The sequence below is a fragment of the Ctenopharyngodon idella genome, chromosome 23 (assembly GCF_019924925.1).
Source record: "Ctenopharyngodon idella isolate HZGC_01 chromosome 23, HZGC01, whole genome shotgun sequence".
Taxonomy (NCBI): domain Eukaryota; kingdom Metazoa; phylum Chordata; class Actinopteri; order Cypriniformes; family Xenocyprididae; genus Ctenopharyngodon; species Ctenopharyngodon idella.
In genome coordinates, this window is record NC_067242.1 from 15706407 (window position 1) to 15726295 (window position 19889).

The window sequence follows — 19889 nt, forward strand, 5'->3', positions numbered from 1 at the left end:
TATCGTTATTTTGTTTTTTGGTGCACAAAAATTATTCTCATCACTTTATAACATTAAGGTTGAACCACTGTAGTCATATGAACTGTTTTAAATATGTCTTTAGTACCTTTCTGGGCATTTGAATGTGTATCTTGCTGGCAATAGAGGCCTCACCGAGCCATTGGATTTTATAAAAAATATCTTAATTTGTGTTCCGAAGATGAACGAAGGTCTTACAGATCTGGAACGACATGAAAGTGAGTAATTAATGACAGAATTTTTATTTTTGGGTGAACTAACCCTTTAAGATAATTTATATATAAAAATAAGATGTATTAAGAATTTTTATTACAAATGATTTGAATAGATTTTTTGAATTTTCGACACAATTTTTCTAAAACATTTAAACAAACTTTAAAAAAGAACTTTCAAAAAGGAACTTTATAAATATGAATGATTAGCGAATAAGCTGTAGAGACGTATCCATCATTTGTGAATGTGTCTGTGTATATGTTACAATAATTAGTTGAACCTGACCTGTATTACCTATTCAGATATCAACTCCCACGCTCATCAGTGTAAATCCATTTTTAATTAAATACTCTCTGTAATGAGCACTATGTCACTGGGCTAACAGTGTCCACTCATCACCTCCGTATGTGTTTTCACATTATCACTTGATTTTTTTTTTTCCCTGTATAAATAGGCTTTGCTTCATATCTACTGACTGCCCACGCCATGTCTCCACTGGTGCACACATTCCTGTCCCCCTCTCCGTTCCTCTTTAATTGACATGTATGTCCTTGGATGTAGTCTGACCTTAGAGCCTCTGAGGGAAGAGTACCAAGGACAACTGTCATCTTTCATCACATGAGTCAGAGAGAATCATACCCAGACGCAACTTTGAGCGTTCCAGATCATCTTAACAAACCCATTCACCATGGAGGCAATCTTCAGAGATTCAGGATACGGCGTTCCTCTGTCACTTACTCCGTGATATGATCATTTTCATCAGTATTGTGGAGCTGCAGCTGATGGAGTAGATCTGACGCTCCAGAGACCCCAGAGATCGTCCATCCCAGGCTTTCAGAAACATTCATTTAATGTTTCATGTCAGATGCAACCTGACCTCTAGATGTGAATCCTCTGATGTATCTCTCTTTAAAGTTGTCCTGTTGAGGCGAGAGAGGCACATATGCATCCATTGCTCTGTCATGTCATTCAGTAATGCAGCATCTCAACACATTCTGCATATAGTTCAGAAGTATTTTTCAGAAGTATTTAAGTGGAAAAAATCTTGCAGAATTCAGTTGAAATTTTAATATATTGGTGGTAGGGACTACAACGAGCTTCTTCCCGGGTTGGTGACATCACTAACCCTAAAATTTACATAAACTTTGCCCTCGGGAACATGCAACAAAGGGGGTGGGCTGCTTTAGAGAAGAGGAAGAATTGTTGTAGTAGAGTGTTGTTACCATGCTGTCATTTTACACTGGTCTGCTTCACAAAGAAGGATCAATTCAATGCTGGATTTGCACAAAAGATTAACATGACGGCACATGCTAGTTGATGAGTTGAATCAACTCCACAGCATCTACATAAATTTATCCACTAACCATTCAGAAACATCCATATGCATTCTATAAGTTGTAACTTCTTCCTGAGTCTCTCCATCAGTGTCCGGTTTGAACAATGTAAGGCTGAACAGCGTTACTGACAATCAGCATTTTGACTGCGTGAGATTCTCCAGCTTTGTTGTTGTTGAGCAACCGAAGCACGAGCTGTTAAAGCTCCGCCCTCTTCTGGAAAGGGGGCCGGGAGCAGCAGCTCATTTGCATTTAAAGGGACACACACAAAAACAGCATGTTTTTGCTCACACCCAAATAGGGACAAATTTGACAAGCTATAATAAATTATCTGTGGGGTATTTTGAGCTGAAACTTCTAGGGACACCAGAAACTTATGTTACATCTTGTGAAAAGGGGCATAATAGGTCCCCTTTAACATTTCTTTTGGCCTTTACATAATTCCCATACCTCCATTTTTAGTTATTTCCTAGCATCTGTAGCTTTACTATTATTCTGAATTGTGGGAAATAATAATAATAAAGGTGTGTCCAAAACTTTGGTTGCTACACGTATTGAATGAAAAATAATCAAATACCCCTGAACATTCAATGAGTAAACATGCAAGGGAGGTTGAGTTGATGTTTGTGAATCATAGGCATTGGAATTCTTTGGAAAGCTGTTGCATTTCCTTCTGGAATTCTGCAGTAGCAGGCCTAGTAATGAGCATCGTCAGTTCAGAAATGCACCATCGCTTCAACCATCTCGTCTTTTAAAGCAAACCAAGGACTCGTTGTGCGGCGTGTCATCTTCTTTTGATGTGATGTCACATTAGTAATAATTGTGTGACAAAGGATAACAACTTCTTGACGGGCCTTCGTTCCGCTCGCCTTTGCGCAGCCTAATTATTTCAGGTTTGATGATGTGAAGTGGAGTTTGGACCTGTTCTGTCAACGTATTTGTTACCGGTTACAGTCGAGTGAGCAAAGACACACAGGTCTTAAGAGACTACAACTTCAGCTTCCATCAGCAGTCATCCAGGCAGGGATTTATTAAAGTCATATCACCTGGGTAACAGCACTTAGTATGCAACGTGGCATAGCACCCGGCTTAATTAAATTACTGACAAGAAGTTTGACTCTTTAATTGTCACTATCTTCCTGATTAGAATAGGAAGATTGTTGGGGGCCTCTAGGTTAATTCAAGATCATAGTGTAATGAACTTGACACAGCTTTGCCACCAAGAAGCAGGAATGCTGATGAATAGGGAGGGGATCTTTTTTAAGGTATGTTTATTCATTTTTAAGTAGCTGGTGAGGTCAGTATAATTATTATAGTGAAGTAAACTACTGAGTAATTAAACTGGTGATTAATCTGAAGAATATGGACATATTATTAATAGCTTTCTTGAGGCAAATGTAACTTTAAGTGACATTGTATAGCCTACAAACTGTTTTATTGACTTCTTTCTCCGGTTGAAACACTAATTGAGCAATTGCATGAGATATGATTCATTTTGGTAAGTCGTAATGTATCTTTCAAAATACCTTCTGGTATTCACCCATGTTTATTTCTTACTGTAATTACTGTAGTAGTAAGGAGGAGATGAGATGATCAGTTCAGGTGCGCTTAAACTGAGGCAGCTACAGCGATCTGTCACGGCGTATTAAAGGATTAGTTTACTTCAGAATTAAAATTTCCTGATAATTTACTCACCCCCATGTCATCCAAGATGTTTATGTCTTTCTTTCTTCAGTCGAAAAGAAATTATGGTTTTTGAGAAAAACATTCCAGGATTTTTCTCCATATAGTGGACGGCTACCAACAGGTTAAAGGTCCAAATTGCAGTTTAAATGCAGCTTCAAAGCGCTATCGAGGAATAAGGGTCTTATCTAAGGAAACAAACGGTCATTTTCTAAAAAAAAAATAAATAAATAAATAAATGTATATACTTTTTAACCACAAATGCTTGTCTTGCACTAGCTCTGCGATGCGCCACACATTACATAATCATGTTGGAAAGGTCATGCACAACGTAGGCAGAAGTACCGCAGTAGGGCACGTTCGCTTTGTAAACACTTCCTCGGTACTTCTGCCCAGGTCACACATGACGTTTTCAACGTGATTACTTAATGCGTGGCGCATCGCAGAGCTAGTGCAAGATTAGCATTTGTGGTTAAAAAGTATATCATTTGTATTTATTTTTTTAGAAAATGACCTATCTTTTCTCTAGATAAGACCCTTATTCCTCGTCTGGGATCATGTAGAGCCCTTTGAAGCTGCATTGAAACTGCAATTTGGACCTTCAGCCCATTGGTAGCCGTTGAAGTCCACTATATGGAGAAAAATCCTGGAATGTTTTCCTCAAAAACCTTAATTTCTTTTCGACTGAAGAAAGAAAGACATAAACCTCTTGGATGAAATGGGGGTGAGTACATTTTCAGGAAATTTTAATTCTGAAGTGAACTAATCGTTTAAAGATTTTAAAGTTGAGGCTTTGCTTCATATTGAAAGTAACAAAGCTGTTTGCAATTATTGAATGACAGGCGTGTTACAAATGTTTAATCAAGTTTTGTTCACACATTAACAGAAAACAGCACAGACTATAAGAATTTAGATTTAAGAAACCATATCATTACCGATTAAAATCAAGAAATTAATATTGTCAATCCAGAGCTAGTGTCCACACAGCTGACGTTTATCTGTTGTAGCTTATCCACATTGTGTGCATGAAATAGACACTGAACACAGTTGAAACTTGCCATAATTAAATTATTTCGGTCACTGATTTCGACCCTCCAAAACCATTCCGGCCCAAAAACGGAAATAGCTGTTTCAACATTTCGAAAAGTCCGAAAATTCGGTCCAAGCCTTTGGTCTTTATCTGAGAGCTGCAAATATGTCACATCCATGTATTATACATAGGAAGGATGGCAGCAGCCATTTTTTTTTTCAGCTCCATTAACCAGCATGACCGTCTCTCTCGTTCCTGTACCATCGTTTCTGTGGTGCCACTGTGATGGAGTCTGGTGGCTCTCTAAGGAACTCTGCCCTGTTAATTGCCTCATTTAAAATCAAATTCCACCTCACACTCTTGAGAAGAAATTTGATCATTACCCAGGAGATTTTTTCCTATTTCAGAGGGCATCAATGGATCACCATTTTGTTTCTTTGGCTTCCTCAAGCTTATCAATAAATCAGGCCGTCTGTGGAATGTAGCTGGGCTTTTACCTTATTAAAAACTCATTGAAGAGGACTTAAGTGTGTTTCAGCAATGATGCCTGATTATTTAGTATGGTGTTCTGCTGCTATACAACTCCTCCGCTCTAGCTAATTCCCTTTTGTATTGTAAGTTAAATAGTTTGCATGTTCCAAAATTGAATTCATTTCTGTATTGTTCGATTGGGATGATACACTTGACTTTAAGATGAATTGATGATGGTCTTGATTATATCTAGATTTGACGGGCTGGCTAAAAAGTTTACATTAAAATTTAGCAGCTGTTGGGATATATCGGTAAAAAAAAAATCTGTATCTGTAATAATATTTCACAATTTTTCTAATTTTCACTGTATTATTGATGAAAATTAATGTAGCCTTGGTGAGCATAAGAGCCTTCTTTCAAAAACATTACGCATGATCTTACAGACTCCATATTTTTAAACAGAATTTTTATTTTGTAAATGTTTCCATCATAGTTTATGCGCATATATTGTGTATCCATCTCAAGTGAGTATGTACTTTTTTTATTCACATCTTGGGGTTTCCATTCAGCATTTTTATGCACTATCCCAAAATTTGCCTAAAATTATATGGATGGGAACCCATCTATTATTGTCTTTTTGGATCACACAAATATATGGAGTACTCGCACATTCAGTTGCACAAAGACACAAATCTATTGAAGAGATTCATATAAACCTGTAGGACACAGTGGATTAGAAAAGTGAAATTGTGAATGTCATGGGCTGCGAGGGTGAAATTAGAGTAGAGCAGTGCATGACTCGTGTAGCGTAGGTGGAAATCGCCTCACTACCATAAACCTTTGACACTGTATACACAAGTATATATCTGTCGCTGTGCCCCTTCCTCTAAATTCGTCTGTATGACCAATAAAACCCTTTGAATTCTTGCAGCAGACTTCATTACCTTTCAGTTAATGTCTCTGTGCCAGTTATTTACTGCTCCTTTGCCTTTCGGGACTCGTGTAGTTGTAAGACAATCAGTCGGAGGTATTGATTGAAGTGGGATAAATCAGCTTTGTCAATGAACCCCGAGACCGACCGCAAACTGGCGTGAGATTAAATCAGCTTTATTCACTATGGCAGCTTTAAGTACTTGTATTAATGGCTTTAAATGCATGATGATGTTGCCGGGTGCCTGTTGTTTTACTTAATGGCCATTAAAGGAATCACAGGGACAGTTTCACTTTACAGCACCTCTCGCTTACACGGCCAGGATGATTATGTCTGAGAGTCCATTATTAACATCTGCTAAAAATAATCCTCTGGCCAGGGAAGACTGCAGGCCGTTGGACAGAGGCCATGACAACACCTGTCCGTTCACATTAGCCACTGCCCATTGCCTTGCCAGCAGTCGTCTTGGGTGGACCCATCATTCCCCTGATTTGCTGGGTGGAGGAGGCTCATTGGGTAATCCTGCAGTCTGGCAGCTGTTGCCTGGAACTGCGTTGTAATAATAGAGATTGTTTGAACACAGAAAGAGAAGATAGATGTTTACACAGCTTTTCTTTGCAGGCTTCTCGTGTTGTCTCTCACTCGGCCTGTGCATGTGTGTCTGTGATGGAACTGATGAATTTGTGCTTCGCTGAACTATTGCATGTGATGCAGTCTGATTAAGTGTGTTTATTTACATGCTCTTACACAATTATGCTTAATCCAGGCACAATAAAAGTATTGCAATAATTAAAAAATAATTGCAGTAAAATTGTTTGTCCACAGTGAGTGAGAAACACCACTCTATCACTATCAATTAGAAGAGATTTATTGTTAATATAGGCCTAAAGGGATGAAGAGCAGAATTTTTTTTATGTGTAATTTCATTGTTATTTTTATATTTCCTGTTTTCACGTTCATTTTAGTTGAACTTTTAGTATTTTTTTTTAAATATTTTGTATTGTTTTTATTAGAGATGCACCGATGCATCGGCTAGCAATCGGTATCGGTCGATAAAAGCTTAATTTTATCACCTATCGGCAATCGGCCGATTGTTTAAAAACTGCCGATGATCAGGGCCGATTATATCCTGTCAATCAAAAGGGTGCGGAAAGACGAGTTCAGACTGCAACTCATACATACTGTGTGTGAAGAAAATAACCCTTGTGTTGAATTTTAACGCATTAACAGTTTAAAAATAGTGACGTTAAAGCAGGCTCTTTTTGACCCTATGAATCACCCGTAGTTCAAGCAAGGGTTGCCAGGTCTGCGTCTTTTTCCTACATCAAATAATATTTGTAGCGCCTCCCATCCAATAATCGCAAAAAGCTTTGTGCTTTATTACTTCTGATAAGAACATCAAAGGTATGTTGAAATATATTAGACAACTTACCAGAATGCATCATGTCTCATGTAATCACTTTATTTGTGTTTCAACCGCGAAAAGACATCAATAAAACAGCTTGTGAACAATATGTCACATCATGTCACTTTTACCTCAGAAATGTTTTCCGATGTTTACAGTTCCTTAGCTATCTACATATAAAAAAAACACTAGAGAGGAGCTTATTTACTGTTAATTATATGTTTGTGCAAATTTGCCATGAAGACAAGTGCTTATGAAAACTACCTTATGTGATACCAAAGTCCCTTTAAGACAAGTGATTTCACTCGGCGGCCATCTTTGAAACGCCTCTCGGGCATCCTGGGCATCATGCAGCTCCTATCTCTTTGAATGGGGAAACATCAAATTCTCCAAAGCTGTTTGCCAAGCTTTCGATTAAATTTCATATTTGAAATCACCAATGAAATCTGACAACAACTGTCTCATAATTTTTTTTTCCAAACGCTCAAATCATGACAAAAAAACAGTATTTAGGCTGGATCAAGCTAATGCGCATGCGCAGACCTAAATGCGCGTCACTTGTGCCTCATTTCGGAGGCGTGCGTCTGACTGTTTCTATAGAAACCAGGTGCTTCTAACGGCCACTGCAGTGACGCGATGACTTTACAGGTCGGCGATTGGCTCTTATTTTGAAGGCGGGACTCATTCCGCCATATTGAGCGTTACACTTTCTCCCATTCAAAACAATACGAGTGACATGTCTTGTGTTATTCTATAGTCTTTGGTGATACTAAGGTTTATACATTTCAGTTTTTATTTGAGTGTAATTATTATATCTGAAAATAAACAGCAGCTGAATATAATACCTCTGCTGTTAATTGTAACCTCTAATATTGTAGTGTACCAAATGAGAGGGTTCCCTGTATAGTTTGCAACAATGTAACAGTTTGCAACTTTTTTTTTTTCTTAAGAAAAACCAAACTATCGGTATCGGCCGATATCATTCTGAATAATCGGTATCGGCAGAGAAATTTAGTATCGGTGCATCTCTAGTTTTTATTAATTTATATTTATTAGTTTTAGTTTATTTAGTTTTTAGTTTACTTTGGTACACTGTAAGCCCAAATAAGTTGGCAAAACTCAAAAAAAAAAAAAAAATTTGAGGAATTCAATTTTTAAGTTAAGAAATTCAAAGTTTAAAGTAAGCAGAAAAATTCAAAGTAAGTAAGCAGAACTGATACATTTTAATTGTTCTTAACTTCTCACATCTGAGTGTTCAAAGGCAATTAAGAGATTTAAATACTGGTCTGTATTGTTCTACTAAGAGATTTAATTGTTGGTCGGTTTTATTCTAAGTGAGAGTATGCAATTCTCAACAAGTATTAATGAAAATTAGTGCTGAAATTATTTTACATTTAATCTCCAAATTATTGTAGAAACAACATAAATACAGTATATTTTAAATATTTGATCTAACAGATAGAAAATACACAGAAATTTAATAAAATTATCAAACACTTCATAGTCTTCACTACATAAATTATAAATTACATATAGATTAATTTCCTTATTAAAGCTACAAAAGTTATTCAGTCAAGAGCAGTGAGTGATTTTCACTGTCTTTTGTTATTTTATTACCATTAATGACAGACGTCACAGTAGTAGGTTTATTAGGCTGCTGTCACTTGAAGCACATGGCGCGGATCTGACACATTGCATGTCCTCACAACTCTTTATGGTCATTTAAGACTTTATTTAACTCATTTAAGACTGTGCTTACGAGGATACTCGACAAAGCAGCATTTTGGCATGTCAGTTTTTGTCCGTTCAAGTGCGAAAGAGAACTCAATGCGGCCAGCGCGCTGTTTGAAGTGGCTTTCTATGTGTGTCACAGTTTTGTTTTTTGCAGATGCATTCTAAAGTAATTAAAGGATTTAAATAATGGTCAGTTTTGAGAATGAAGTAAAGCAGAAATTCAATTTAAACAACTTCAGTGTAAACATTAATTGATTTCAAAAGGAGAAATCAGCTTATCTCAATGACTCTTGATTATTTTTGCAGTCAACTCCCGGAAACAGGAGAAAAATATAACCAGTTTAAGCAGCACTAAATATGAATCATTGCTGTTAAGGCTTCTTTGGGATGTGCAGTTTAGGTAGAGGAACACTTGCCTGTATATTTCATATCCCTGTCATTTTGAGTGGAAACTGACTCTTGAATTTCGACACATCTGAATTGTAGAATCAATTCTTTTTGGAATTAACTCACAGCCGTAGGGAAAGGTTATAAATGGTTTAGAGTTACTTTTGCCTTGGTTTTGCTTTGCGTGTAAATCGTGTCAGCTTCAGTGAATTAAAATATAATTTCACGATCTCATATAAACAGATTTATTATTATTTATAACGTAACCCTTCAGGTTTTTATAATGAGCTGATGTTTGATAGTCTTTTGTTATGCATGTAAACACTCAATCTGTATAGATGATTGTGATTGCCGTGGTGACTGTTCTGTATGTGTGTGTGTGTAATGTATATGTTGTCTGCACACAATCGTGCCTCTATGATCATACATTGGATTGCGTTGCGCTACTTCTGATCTTTCCTCTCTGTTAAACGCACTGAAACGCACATACACACATATAAAAACTTCTTTCTTCATGCCCCAGTTCTGTCATGCTGCTTGTGAAGTTCCTGCACATCGATGGGGGAAAAGAAAAGGAAACTGTTCTGATGGTGTCAACTGGCCCCATTTTACAGCATTTAGCACAGCGCCTAGGAAGCATCCCCACTTAATACGCACATGACTGGCGTTTCATTTGAACTGAGAGTCCCTGCTACTTTTTAATTAATCAAAAAGCACAATGCTTATCTTATCAGCTGATCGTTTTCATTTTGATTACGGGCTGGCGAGCGGGAAGACTGATCCTCAGGAGGAACGGGCCCCTGACTGCAGGCAGGCTGATGCTTATCGCTCTCTTTGCAGAGCCAGGAGAGACCATCTGCCTTCAAGCACTGCCGGCCCTCAGGTTAAGGGCTTCAGACACCGGCAACCCTCCGAATCCCTCCTGCGGCTCTTCTTATCTCTATCAAATGCAATCTCACTCAGATAAAAGGCATTTGTTTAGGGCCTTTATTTATCAAAGGCTGCCACGCTCTGTGATGGACTCTGAGATGGAAAATATTTTGCTGTAATTCTTCACAAAAACAAAGAAATGGGCATGACAGGTGTGCATTTGTTTTGTGTTAAGTAGATACTAGACTTCTACTCCTTTTGAGAAAAATGCTAGTACTATTTGGCTGTGTAAAACTTAACCCCACAATGCTAGGGTCTTTTCTGTGGTTGCCAGGCCATTGCTATTTGGCTGCTAGCGTGTTTGGTGGTTGCTAATTTGTCCAACCAAGTCTTAATTATATCCTAGGTCAGGTGTTTTGTATATTGTGTATACATGTACACTCCTGGCCAAAAAAATGGGCCAAGTCCAAAAAAGCTTTTAATTGTCTTAACCACAAATTATTGGTCAGAAACCAGCAAAATTTAGGCAAATGCACTACTTAAAAAGCCATTGCTGTCTCAGAAAAACATCAAAGACAGAATGAGGTTTTTGGCAGAATATGGGAAGTTGTGTGTGGAGTGATGAATCACAATGAAACATGAGTTGTATGGTGATGCTCTGGAGTGGTGTCTTTGAAAATTTGCTGAGAAATATAATAATAAATGCATCTCTAGCACAGTGAAGCATGGAAGAAGAGGTGTCATTGTGTGGGGAGCCTTTTTAGCTGCTGGTATTGGTGAGCTACTTCACTGTGAAAAGTCATTTAATGCTTTGGAGTACAGGAGAATATTGCATAATGGCTTGCTTCCTAATGGGTTTTTTAATCTTTTTAAAAGAAATGTCTTCTGCTCACCAAGGCTGCATTTATTTGATCAAAAATACAGTAAAAACATTAATATTGTGAAATATTATTACCATTTAAAAGAACTCTTTTCTATGTGAATATATATTAAAATTTAATTTCTTCAGTGTCACATGGTCCTTCAGAATTCCTTCTAATATGTTGATTTGCTGCTCAAAAAACACTACAATTTATAATGTTACAATATTTTGTAACATTATAAATGTCTTTACTGTCACTTTTGATCGATTTATTACATCCTTGCTGAATAAAAGTATTAATTTCTTTAATTTCTTTCCAAAACAAACAAAAAAATTCTTACTGACCCCAAGCTGTTGAACAGTATATAATGCTACAAAAGCTTTCTATTTCAGTTAAATGCTGTTCTTTTGAACTTTCATCAAAGAATCCTGGAAAATTTGTACACAACTGTTTTCAACATAATAATAATATATATATATATATATATATATATATATATACACACACTATATTGGCAAAAGTTTTGGGACGCCTGTCTTTACATGCACATGAACTTTAATGACATCCCATTCTTAATCCGTAGGGTTTAATATGGAGTTGGTCCACCCTTTGCAACTATAACAGCTTTCAGCTTCAGCTCTTCTGGGAAGGCTTTCCACAAGGTTTAGAAGTGTGTTTATGGGAATTTTTGACCATTCTTCTAGAAGCGCATTTGCGAGGTCAGGCAGTGATGTTGGCGAGAAGGCCTGGCTCGCAGTCTCCGCTCTAATTCATCCCAAAGGTGTTCTGTCGGGTTGAGGTCAGGACTCTGTGCAGGCCAGTCAAGTTCCTCCACACCAAACTCACTCATCCATGTCTTTAGGGACCTTGCTTTGTGCACTGGTGCGCAGTCATGTTGGAACAGGAAGGGACCATCCCCAAACTGTTCCCACAAAGTTGGGAGCATGAAATTGTCCAAAATGTCTTGGCCCTATGCTGAAGCAGTGAAGAGTTCCTTTCACTGAAACTAAGGGGCCAAGCCCAACCCCTGAAAAACAACCCCTCACCATAATCCCCCCTCCACCAAACTTTACACTTGGCACAATGCAGTCAAGCAAGTACGTTCTCCTGGCAACCGCCAAACCCAGACTCGTCCATCAGATTGCCAGACAGAGAAGCGTGATTCGTCACTCCAGAGAACACGTCTCCACTGCTCCACTGGCGGCGTGCTTTACACCACTGCATCCCACGCTTTGCATTGCACTTGGTGATGTAAGGCTTGGATGCAGCTGCTCAGTCATGGAAACCCATTCCATGAAGCTCTCTACACACTGTTCTTGAGCTAATCTGAAGGCCACACGAAGTTTGGAGGTCTGTAGCTATAAGTTGGCGCTGACCCCGCTCTGTGATTTTACGTGGCCTACCACTTCGTGGCTGAGTTGCTGTTGTTCCCAATTGCTTCCACTTTGTTATGATATCACTTACAGTTGACCGTGGAATATTTAGCAGTGAGGAAATTTCACAAATGGACTTCTTGCACAGGTGGCAACCTATCACGGTACCACGCTTGAATTCACTGAGCTCCCGAGTGCGACCCATTCTTTCACAAATGTTTGTAGAAGCAGTCTGCATGCCTAGGTGCTTGATTTTATACACCTGTGGCCATGGAAGTGATTGGATCACCTGAATTCAATGATTTGGAGGGGTGTCCCAATACTTTCAGCAATATAGTGTGTGTATATATATGTGTATATATATATATATATATATATATATACAAACTATAAATTAGAACTATTTTTGTTTGTTGTTTTATATATTTTTTTCCTCTGAATTTCAACAAAGTTTGAAAAATTTTATTGGTGCTTTATGATATTTGCTGCTATGACGTAAGAGAAGAATTACTGCAGCATGGTTCTGTAGATCATTTAAAAACAACCAATCTTTCTGTCAGACTTCCTCAACATCAGTGGAAATGATCAAATCTAGTAGTTCTCACCCAGAGAAACACTCACTACACACACAGGCATTCACAATTGTAAACTCCTACTACCTCTCCGAGCCCACAGTTTCAGAGCAATAACACAATAATGGAAACCATTTTCCCTGTAACAGTTTCTGGAAAGACATTTATTTCACTTTAACCTCTGTGCGTAAGAGATGTTCACGGTAATGGTGCAGATCTGGCAGCACACAACGTATAAGTCCTATCTCACCACCTACTGTACAACAGAAATGTGAAACTCACTTTCCTACTCTCTCTTTTTCCGTAGGGAGTTCGGTTGGCGAGATCCTGAGTTACCTGAAGTCATTCAAATGTTGCAACACCAGTTTCCCTCAGTTCAGTCCAATGCAGCGGCATATTTACAACACCTATGCTTTGGAGACAACAAGATTAAAGCTGAGGTAAATATAACTTTATATAACTGGTCAAAGCTCTAATGATCTGTACATGTACCTGCCTACCAAGGCTCAATTTTTAGGAGATGCAGAGCAAAATCTGTTCTGAAAATATTTTTAAGGTAATTAGGCTTGAAAGTGTCTTCCATCTGCAATGGGATCTGACTTTTCCATATCTTCTGGCACAAATTTAGTAGATATTAACAATGTACATTACCTTGGGAAACCTCTTGTTGTGGAATACCTACCGAAAGATTTTTATTAATAGGTGTTGTTGCGTGAAATTAATTCTTGCACGTACCATTGACAAATAATTCACCCCTTTATTGAAATTTGATGCCAGGTCTCTGATGGTAGATCCCCCAGCAAGTAAGTTTTCCGAATTATAAAGAGCGCCTTGGATTGCACCAGTAATTAAGCACTAATAGCACAGCCAAACAATACATGGAGAGCTGCGTATTGACAGCCATTCTCTACACAGCAGCTCTATAATTGTATCCCAGAGGCTTAAGAGAGGCTTGGAGGACGAGGAAATTAAATTTGGAGAATAAATCTGCAGGAACAAAACAGCAACAGAGGGAGAGACGAGCTAGCCGACAAACTTTTAAATGATATTTAATGAAAAAAACAAAACAAACAGTGAGACCCAAATTAGTTTATCTAGCGATGAGCTCCACTTCAAACCAGCATTTTTCTCCATCTGAAAAATGTCTTATTTATTAAGAAAAGACACTGAATGAATCCCCCTGCTTTCTTTGATCCCCACTTTAATCAATTTCTCCAAACACTGAAATGAACTTGTTTCATGTTGTTCTCATAAAGTATTTGGAGCAATGTTCCATCATAGCTTGATTGATTAGATTTGGTCCTATAATATTCAGCTGCTCTGTGGTTTGCTGTTTTTTTCTTGGAAATAAACTAAAAGATTGGCATATCATTTCCATTGGTTGTTCTCAACTGGTTTTCTGATTATAATGTGTATTTGAAAATGCAGCACTTTTCACCCTTTTGTCCTGGTGAAGACACAACCTGTCCATGTTGGCATCTGCCCAATTTAGCTAGCTTCTGCCAAGTAATGAATTTACATCAAAATATTGTAGAATTTAATTGGATGCACATCCATTGACTAAACTAGAATGTTGGCAGTGAACTAAAATGTTTCTCATTGCTTTTAAGAGTGTATAAGACTATTTGTTTTGCATTTTATTATGTATTATTATGTATTTAGCTTTTTTTTTTCTTCCCTCCAGTTCTTGACCCAATCAGAACTACTGCAGCCCACTTTTGGGTTACGACCCACCAGTTGAGAACCACTGATCTGTTTCATCCCACAGTCATCATATCAGAGGTCTCTAAAAAAAGGTCAAACATTCATCGCTCATGGACTTAACACATCCAATACATTATGCAACTCATAGTATTATGCAACAAGCATGCGTTGGTGCAGTACATTTTTACATTTGTAAACTCTTCATATACAGAGTTTTTCTAATGGTATTACAGTCTCATTCTCAGTTAAGTGGTGTTTACTTTTCAAGAGTTTAACCCTGATATCGGTTTCAGTAAAAGTCCAAACCCAGTCATCTTTTCTTCTAATTCAGTCTGGAGTGGGACTGGACATCCAGTTTCACTTCTGCATAAATAGGTGTCAGTGTCAGTCTGTCCATCTGAAATGGCATCACAAGGACAGCAGAAAGAATGATTATATGATAACATTAATGGTATCTAAGTAATTTTTAAGGAGAGGAATGCAATTCTGGTTTTAGCAGACCAGTAGCAACAAAATGTGTGTGTGTGTGTGTGGTTGCTTGGTAAAGTAGTATGGTTAATTATATGTGACAGTACAGCAGCAGATGGTGCCGAAGCCCTGAACAACTTATTTCACCCCTGCCATTCTTTTTCCTCAACATACATGCTTTCACATTATGGAGTGGATAGTGAAAAATGACACCAGTCTGCAGCACAAGGGTTTCAGGCTTGTTAATGGCTTTTTTTCCCCTCTTCCTACATTTTTTTAAAGGCTGTCTAAGGTCTTGCATAATATACGGTTACACTTTATTCTGTTGGTCCCCTTTAGACATTCTATTGACTATAAGTATCGTTGCACCTACATGTCAACTAACTCCCATTAGAGTATTAGTAGACTGTTTAGGGGTAGGGTTAGTAGAATAAGTTGACATACTTGCAAAGTTACTTATAGTCGGTAGAATGTCTGTTGGGGGACCATCAAAATAAAGTGTTAGACTGTCTGACTAATATCTGCTAATACTCTTATTAGAGTTAGTTGACATGTAGATGCAACTTTACTTATAGTAAACAGAAGGGGACTGGCAAAATAAAGTGTTACTATACTGTGAAATAAAGTGTAAATATATTAGTCAGATTACAAAGAATGATTCTTTTAAGGGATTTTAGTGTATTAATACCATAGAGCACATCTAGTCCAACCAATTCCAACAAATCACTCTTATGAGATGGTTCTTTTTAGTGATTCAAACATATGCTTACTACACCGATCAGGCAAAACATTATGATTATGATCCCAATATTGTGTTGGTCCTGTTAAGTTGCGAGGTGGGGCCTCCATGGATCGGACTTGTTTGTTCAGCACATCCCACAGTTGCTCGATTGGATTGAGTTTTGGGGAATTTGGAGGCCAAGTCAACACCTCAAACTCGTTGTTGTGCTCCTCAAACCATTCCTGAACCATTTTTGCTTTGTGGTAGGGCGCATTATCCTGCTGAAAGAGGCCACAGCCACCAGGGAATACCGTTTCCATGAAAGGGTGTACATGGTCTGCAACAATGCTTAGGTAGGTGGTACATGTCAAAGTAACATCCACATGGATGGCAGGACCCAAGGCTTCCCAGCTTCAGCTCCCCACGTGAATCAATGAGCCTTGGCCGCCTATGACCCTGTCGCCGGTTCACCACTGTTCCTTCCATGGACCACTTTTGAAAGATACTGACCACTGCAGACCGGGAACACCCCACAAGAGCTGCAGTTTTGGAAATGCTCTGACCCAGTCGTCTAGCCATCACAATTTGGCCCTTGTCAAACTCGCTCAAATCCTTACACTTGCCCATTTTTTGACTATTCCCATTGTACGTTTCACTACAGAGTCATTTGTTTAGGGATTGGACTACCTGCAGTATGTTTTGAGTTGTTGATTCAGTAGCAGTGTTTTAAATAGTATTGCAGGAAACACTTTTAGAGTATTTTATTACAGTATTCTGTCCTCACCAAACTCAATTCGTCATCTGAACGTCATTTTCTCAAAATACATCACATTACGGAGGTAAAATGGGTTGAAAATGCCATTTCATATTGACATTTTTAAAGATAGAGGTAAATGAACTTTAACCAGACAGGAAATAGCACACACACTGAAGCAGACAGTGAGGGAGAGGAGAACGGCTATCAGATGACAGAGCAGTATCTCCCACAGCAGAGGTGAGGAGAATACTGATTAGCGCAGCATTTCAGCCAGACAGGCCGAGCTCTGATGTTTATGGTCTTCCTGCTAAACCACTGGCCAAGTGCAAAGGCAGCTCTTTCTCGTCCTCAGCTGGCCACTATTTATAGCAGGTGGCTCCAGCAAAGCTCCCCGGGTCCGTCTCCTGTGCAGCCCGCCTCTGGCTAAAGTTCAGCTTTATCAGCCCTTCTGGGGGGAAAATCTAATCCGTCAATATCCATTTGCACGTGCGCTGTGGAGTCGAGAGCAAGCACTTCCGTCCGGCCGGCTCATGCCACTAATTGAATATCTCAGCGTCTCCACTGCTTCAGGACGATGTTAACACTCAATTAATTTCTTAGCTGCTCCAAGTGCACAAGAAAGCAGATCACTTCTCAAACAATCCAGCTAACAAAAATAAGCTAACATAACATTTTCTAACCTTCCCATAAGTTATGTTAAAGTCCCCCTGTAGTCAATAATTTTATCCCTTAAAACTCTTCTTTGATCACCAAAATGACATATTTAAAAAGTTTTTTCATGTGAAAAAAAATTCTTCATGCGTTAAAGTTGCTTGAATGTAGCACCCTTGCCTCATTTAGTATACAGGGATCTATGAATATGCTAATTAGCCCCGCCTCCACTCACTCGCACAAGCTTATCCACTCGGGCCAAACTTACTGAGGTAAATGCTGCAAAATGGTATCACTCTTTACAACATCGGACACATAATGGTAATTAATATGATTAGCCTTTTGCTTGACTATGTTATCAAACAGCTAATAATGTGTTGTTAATGTTACACAAACCATGTTCCCGTTCGCCATGTCAGAGTCAGACAGCTGCCTTCTAACATTCGGTATCCTTACAAACGCTTTAACAACTCAGAACATCAGCAGAAAAAGGCATATAGTTCATCATAACATCGTAATATCCATCATACACCCGCCATATTGATAAATCTACATGATTTTTCATATCAACAAAAAAATATACTGGGATAACCTGGCTTCTCTTGAGACTCCCCTGCTAGTTTGCTGGAGTCACATACTTTAATGATGTCTTTCCTACCTTTCTGGACCTTGAAAGTGGTAGCCTTGAGAACATTATTCAAGACCAGATAACTTTGAACGAACATTCTATTAACATTACCAGAAGAATGTTTGTTTATTGCTTTGAGAGAACCCTGCCAGAATGTTAACTAAAGTTCTGAGAACGTTCCCTGTTAACTGGGAAAGCAGCCATCATTAGTTCAACTGCACTGCTTGATAGAACATGCCAGAAACATCCCTAGTCACTGCAGTTATCCTCTGTTGTTTTGTGGTTTCCAAACATCTGTTGCTTCCGAACATCACAATAATGAATTGTACTTGCTTTATATAATGTGTTGTATATTGGGGCTGCATTCTCAGAAGTGCCAATCTCACCACATGAATGAAAAGAAGGCTTCTGTGTGGTGACGCACATGTCTGTCTGCCTCTCGGGATGATCCGTGCCTTTGTTTTCCTGTTAGGTGAGGTTTGAATATTCATGCTGTATATGCAGTACAACCCAAAAACAGGAAGAAACAGGATCAGAAGTAACCTCTTGTAATGGACTACTAGATCACTTCTCACCTTTAAAAAAAAAAAAGCTACACAAAGAAACAGGCTTGTAATCTCCATTGGAGTGAGTGCCGATGTGAAGCCAATGCGATGATCTGTAGTGACGTGCTACTCAGAAGCACATCTGCCAGGGCTGGATCCTGCACTCATCTAAAGCTAATGCAGCGGGGTATTGTGTATGCCAATTGGCAGCGGAACAGGAAATTGGAAATTCATAGTGCAATCACTTGATGAATCTGCAGATAGACTCAGGTGTGACTCTTTCTTAATAATTTAGCCCTGCTGGTTTTATGTCAAATCGTTCAAAACGCATTTGGCTTGGTGTGTGTTAGTCTGTAAGGGACCAAACTATGGCAAAATAATCAGCCAAAGGAAAATACTGTTTTTTTTTTTTTTTTGTTGTTGTTGTTTGTTTGTGTGTTTGTTTTTATCGACTCTGAAATAAAAATTCTGTTATTTATTCACCCTCATCTACTTCCAAACCTGTATGATGTTATTTTGGGCTACTTTTTTTTTTTTTTTGTGCTTGGCATGCAGTAAAAATCACCATATTCCTTCATTGTATAAAAAATAGTGTTTTTTTTTTTTTTAGAATTATTTATATACTATAATAGAATTTATTAATATTTTAAATATGCTTTTATATTTATATTTTAAGTTTTCATTTTAATATATGTTTTAGTACTTTTATGTGCTTTTATTAATTTAACTAGTTTTTTTGGGGGGGGGGGGATGCATTTCTCTTATCTTTAATATAAATTATATATTTTTTTTTTTAGCTTTATGTCAATTAACAAAAAAAAAACCAAAAACAAAACACATTTTTAATAAAAAAAAAAATTAAGTTTGTGATTTTAGTACTTAAACTTATTTAATTTTATTTAGGTGCCAAGGCAACATTTCTAATTTCCGTTTACATTTTTTATCTAATATTTATATAATTTAATTATATAATTACATTTATTTCAGCTTTATTTCAGGTAATGAAAACAATTTTTAATAGTTTTAGTTATTTTAAATTATTTATTTAATTTAGTTGCCAAGGCAACATATCTAAATGTATTATTTTTTTATTTTAAGTTTTTCATCTAATATTTATTTTATTTTATTTTATTATAGCTTTATTTCAATTAACGAAAACGGTTTTTAATAATTTTAGTTTTAGTTGACAGTAACAACACTGATGGAAAACAGCAGCTCGGGCATTCTGCAAAATATTTCCTTTTGGTTTCTACGGAAAAACAAAAGTCATACAGTTTAGAATGACATTAAGGTGGGAAATAATGACAGCATGTTTATTTGTGAGAGAACTATTCCTGAAAATATTATAAAATGCCACCAGTTATCAAGATGCAAAGGCTGCGGTTGAGTTGATGTCAATAACTGTTGTTTTTCTGTAGCGTTCACATTGTAGTGCAGTCTCAGATCCTCTAATGAACTTGGCTGGCTTTAATTGACTTTAGTGTAGAACAGCAAAGCCCTGTTGATAGAGATTTACTCACACCTCTCAGTC

General features: G+C 37.7%; 1 protein-coding gene across 1 annotated transcript in view; it reads left to right on the forward strand.

Annotated features, from left to right (window-relative positions):
- Positions 1–19889, forward strand: part of ctnnd2a (catenin (cadherin-associated protein), delta 2a) — a 340625-nt gene that overhangs the window by 236305 nt on the left and 84431 nt on the right. The window contains 1 exon segment of the mRNA XM_051881748.1: positions 13192–13324. Coding sequence (XP_051737708.1) covers positions 13192–13324 — 133 coding nt within the window.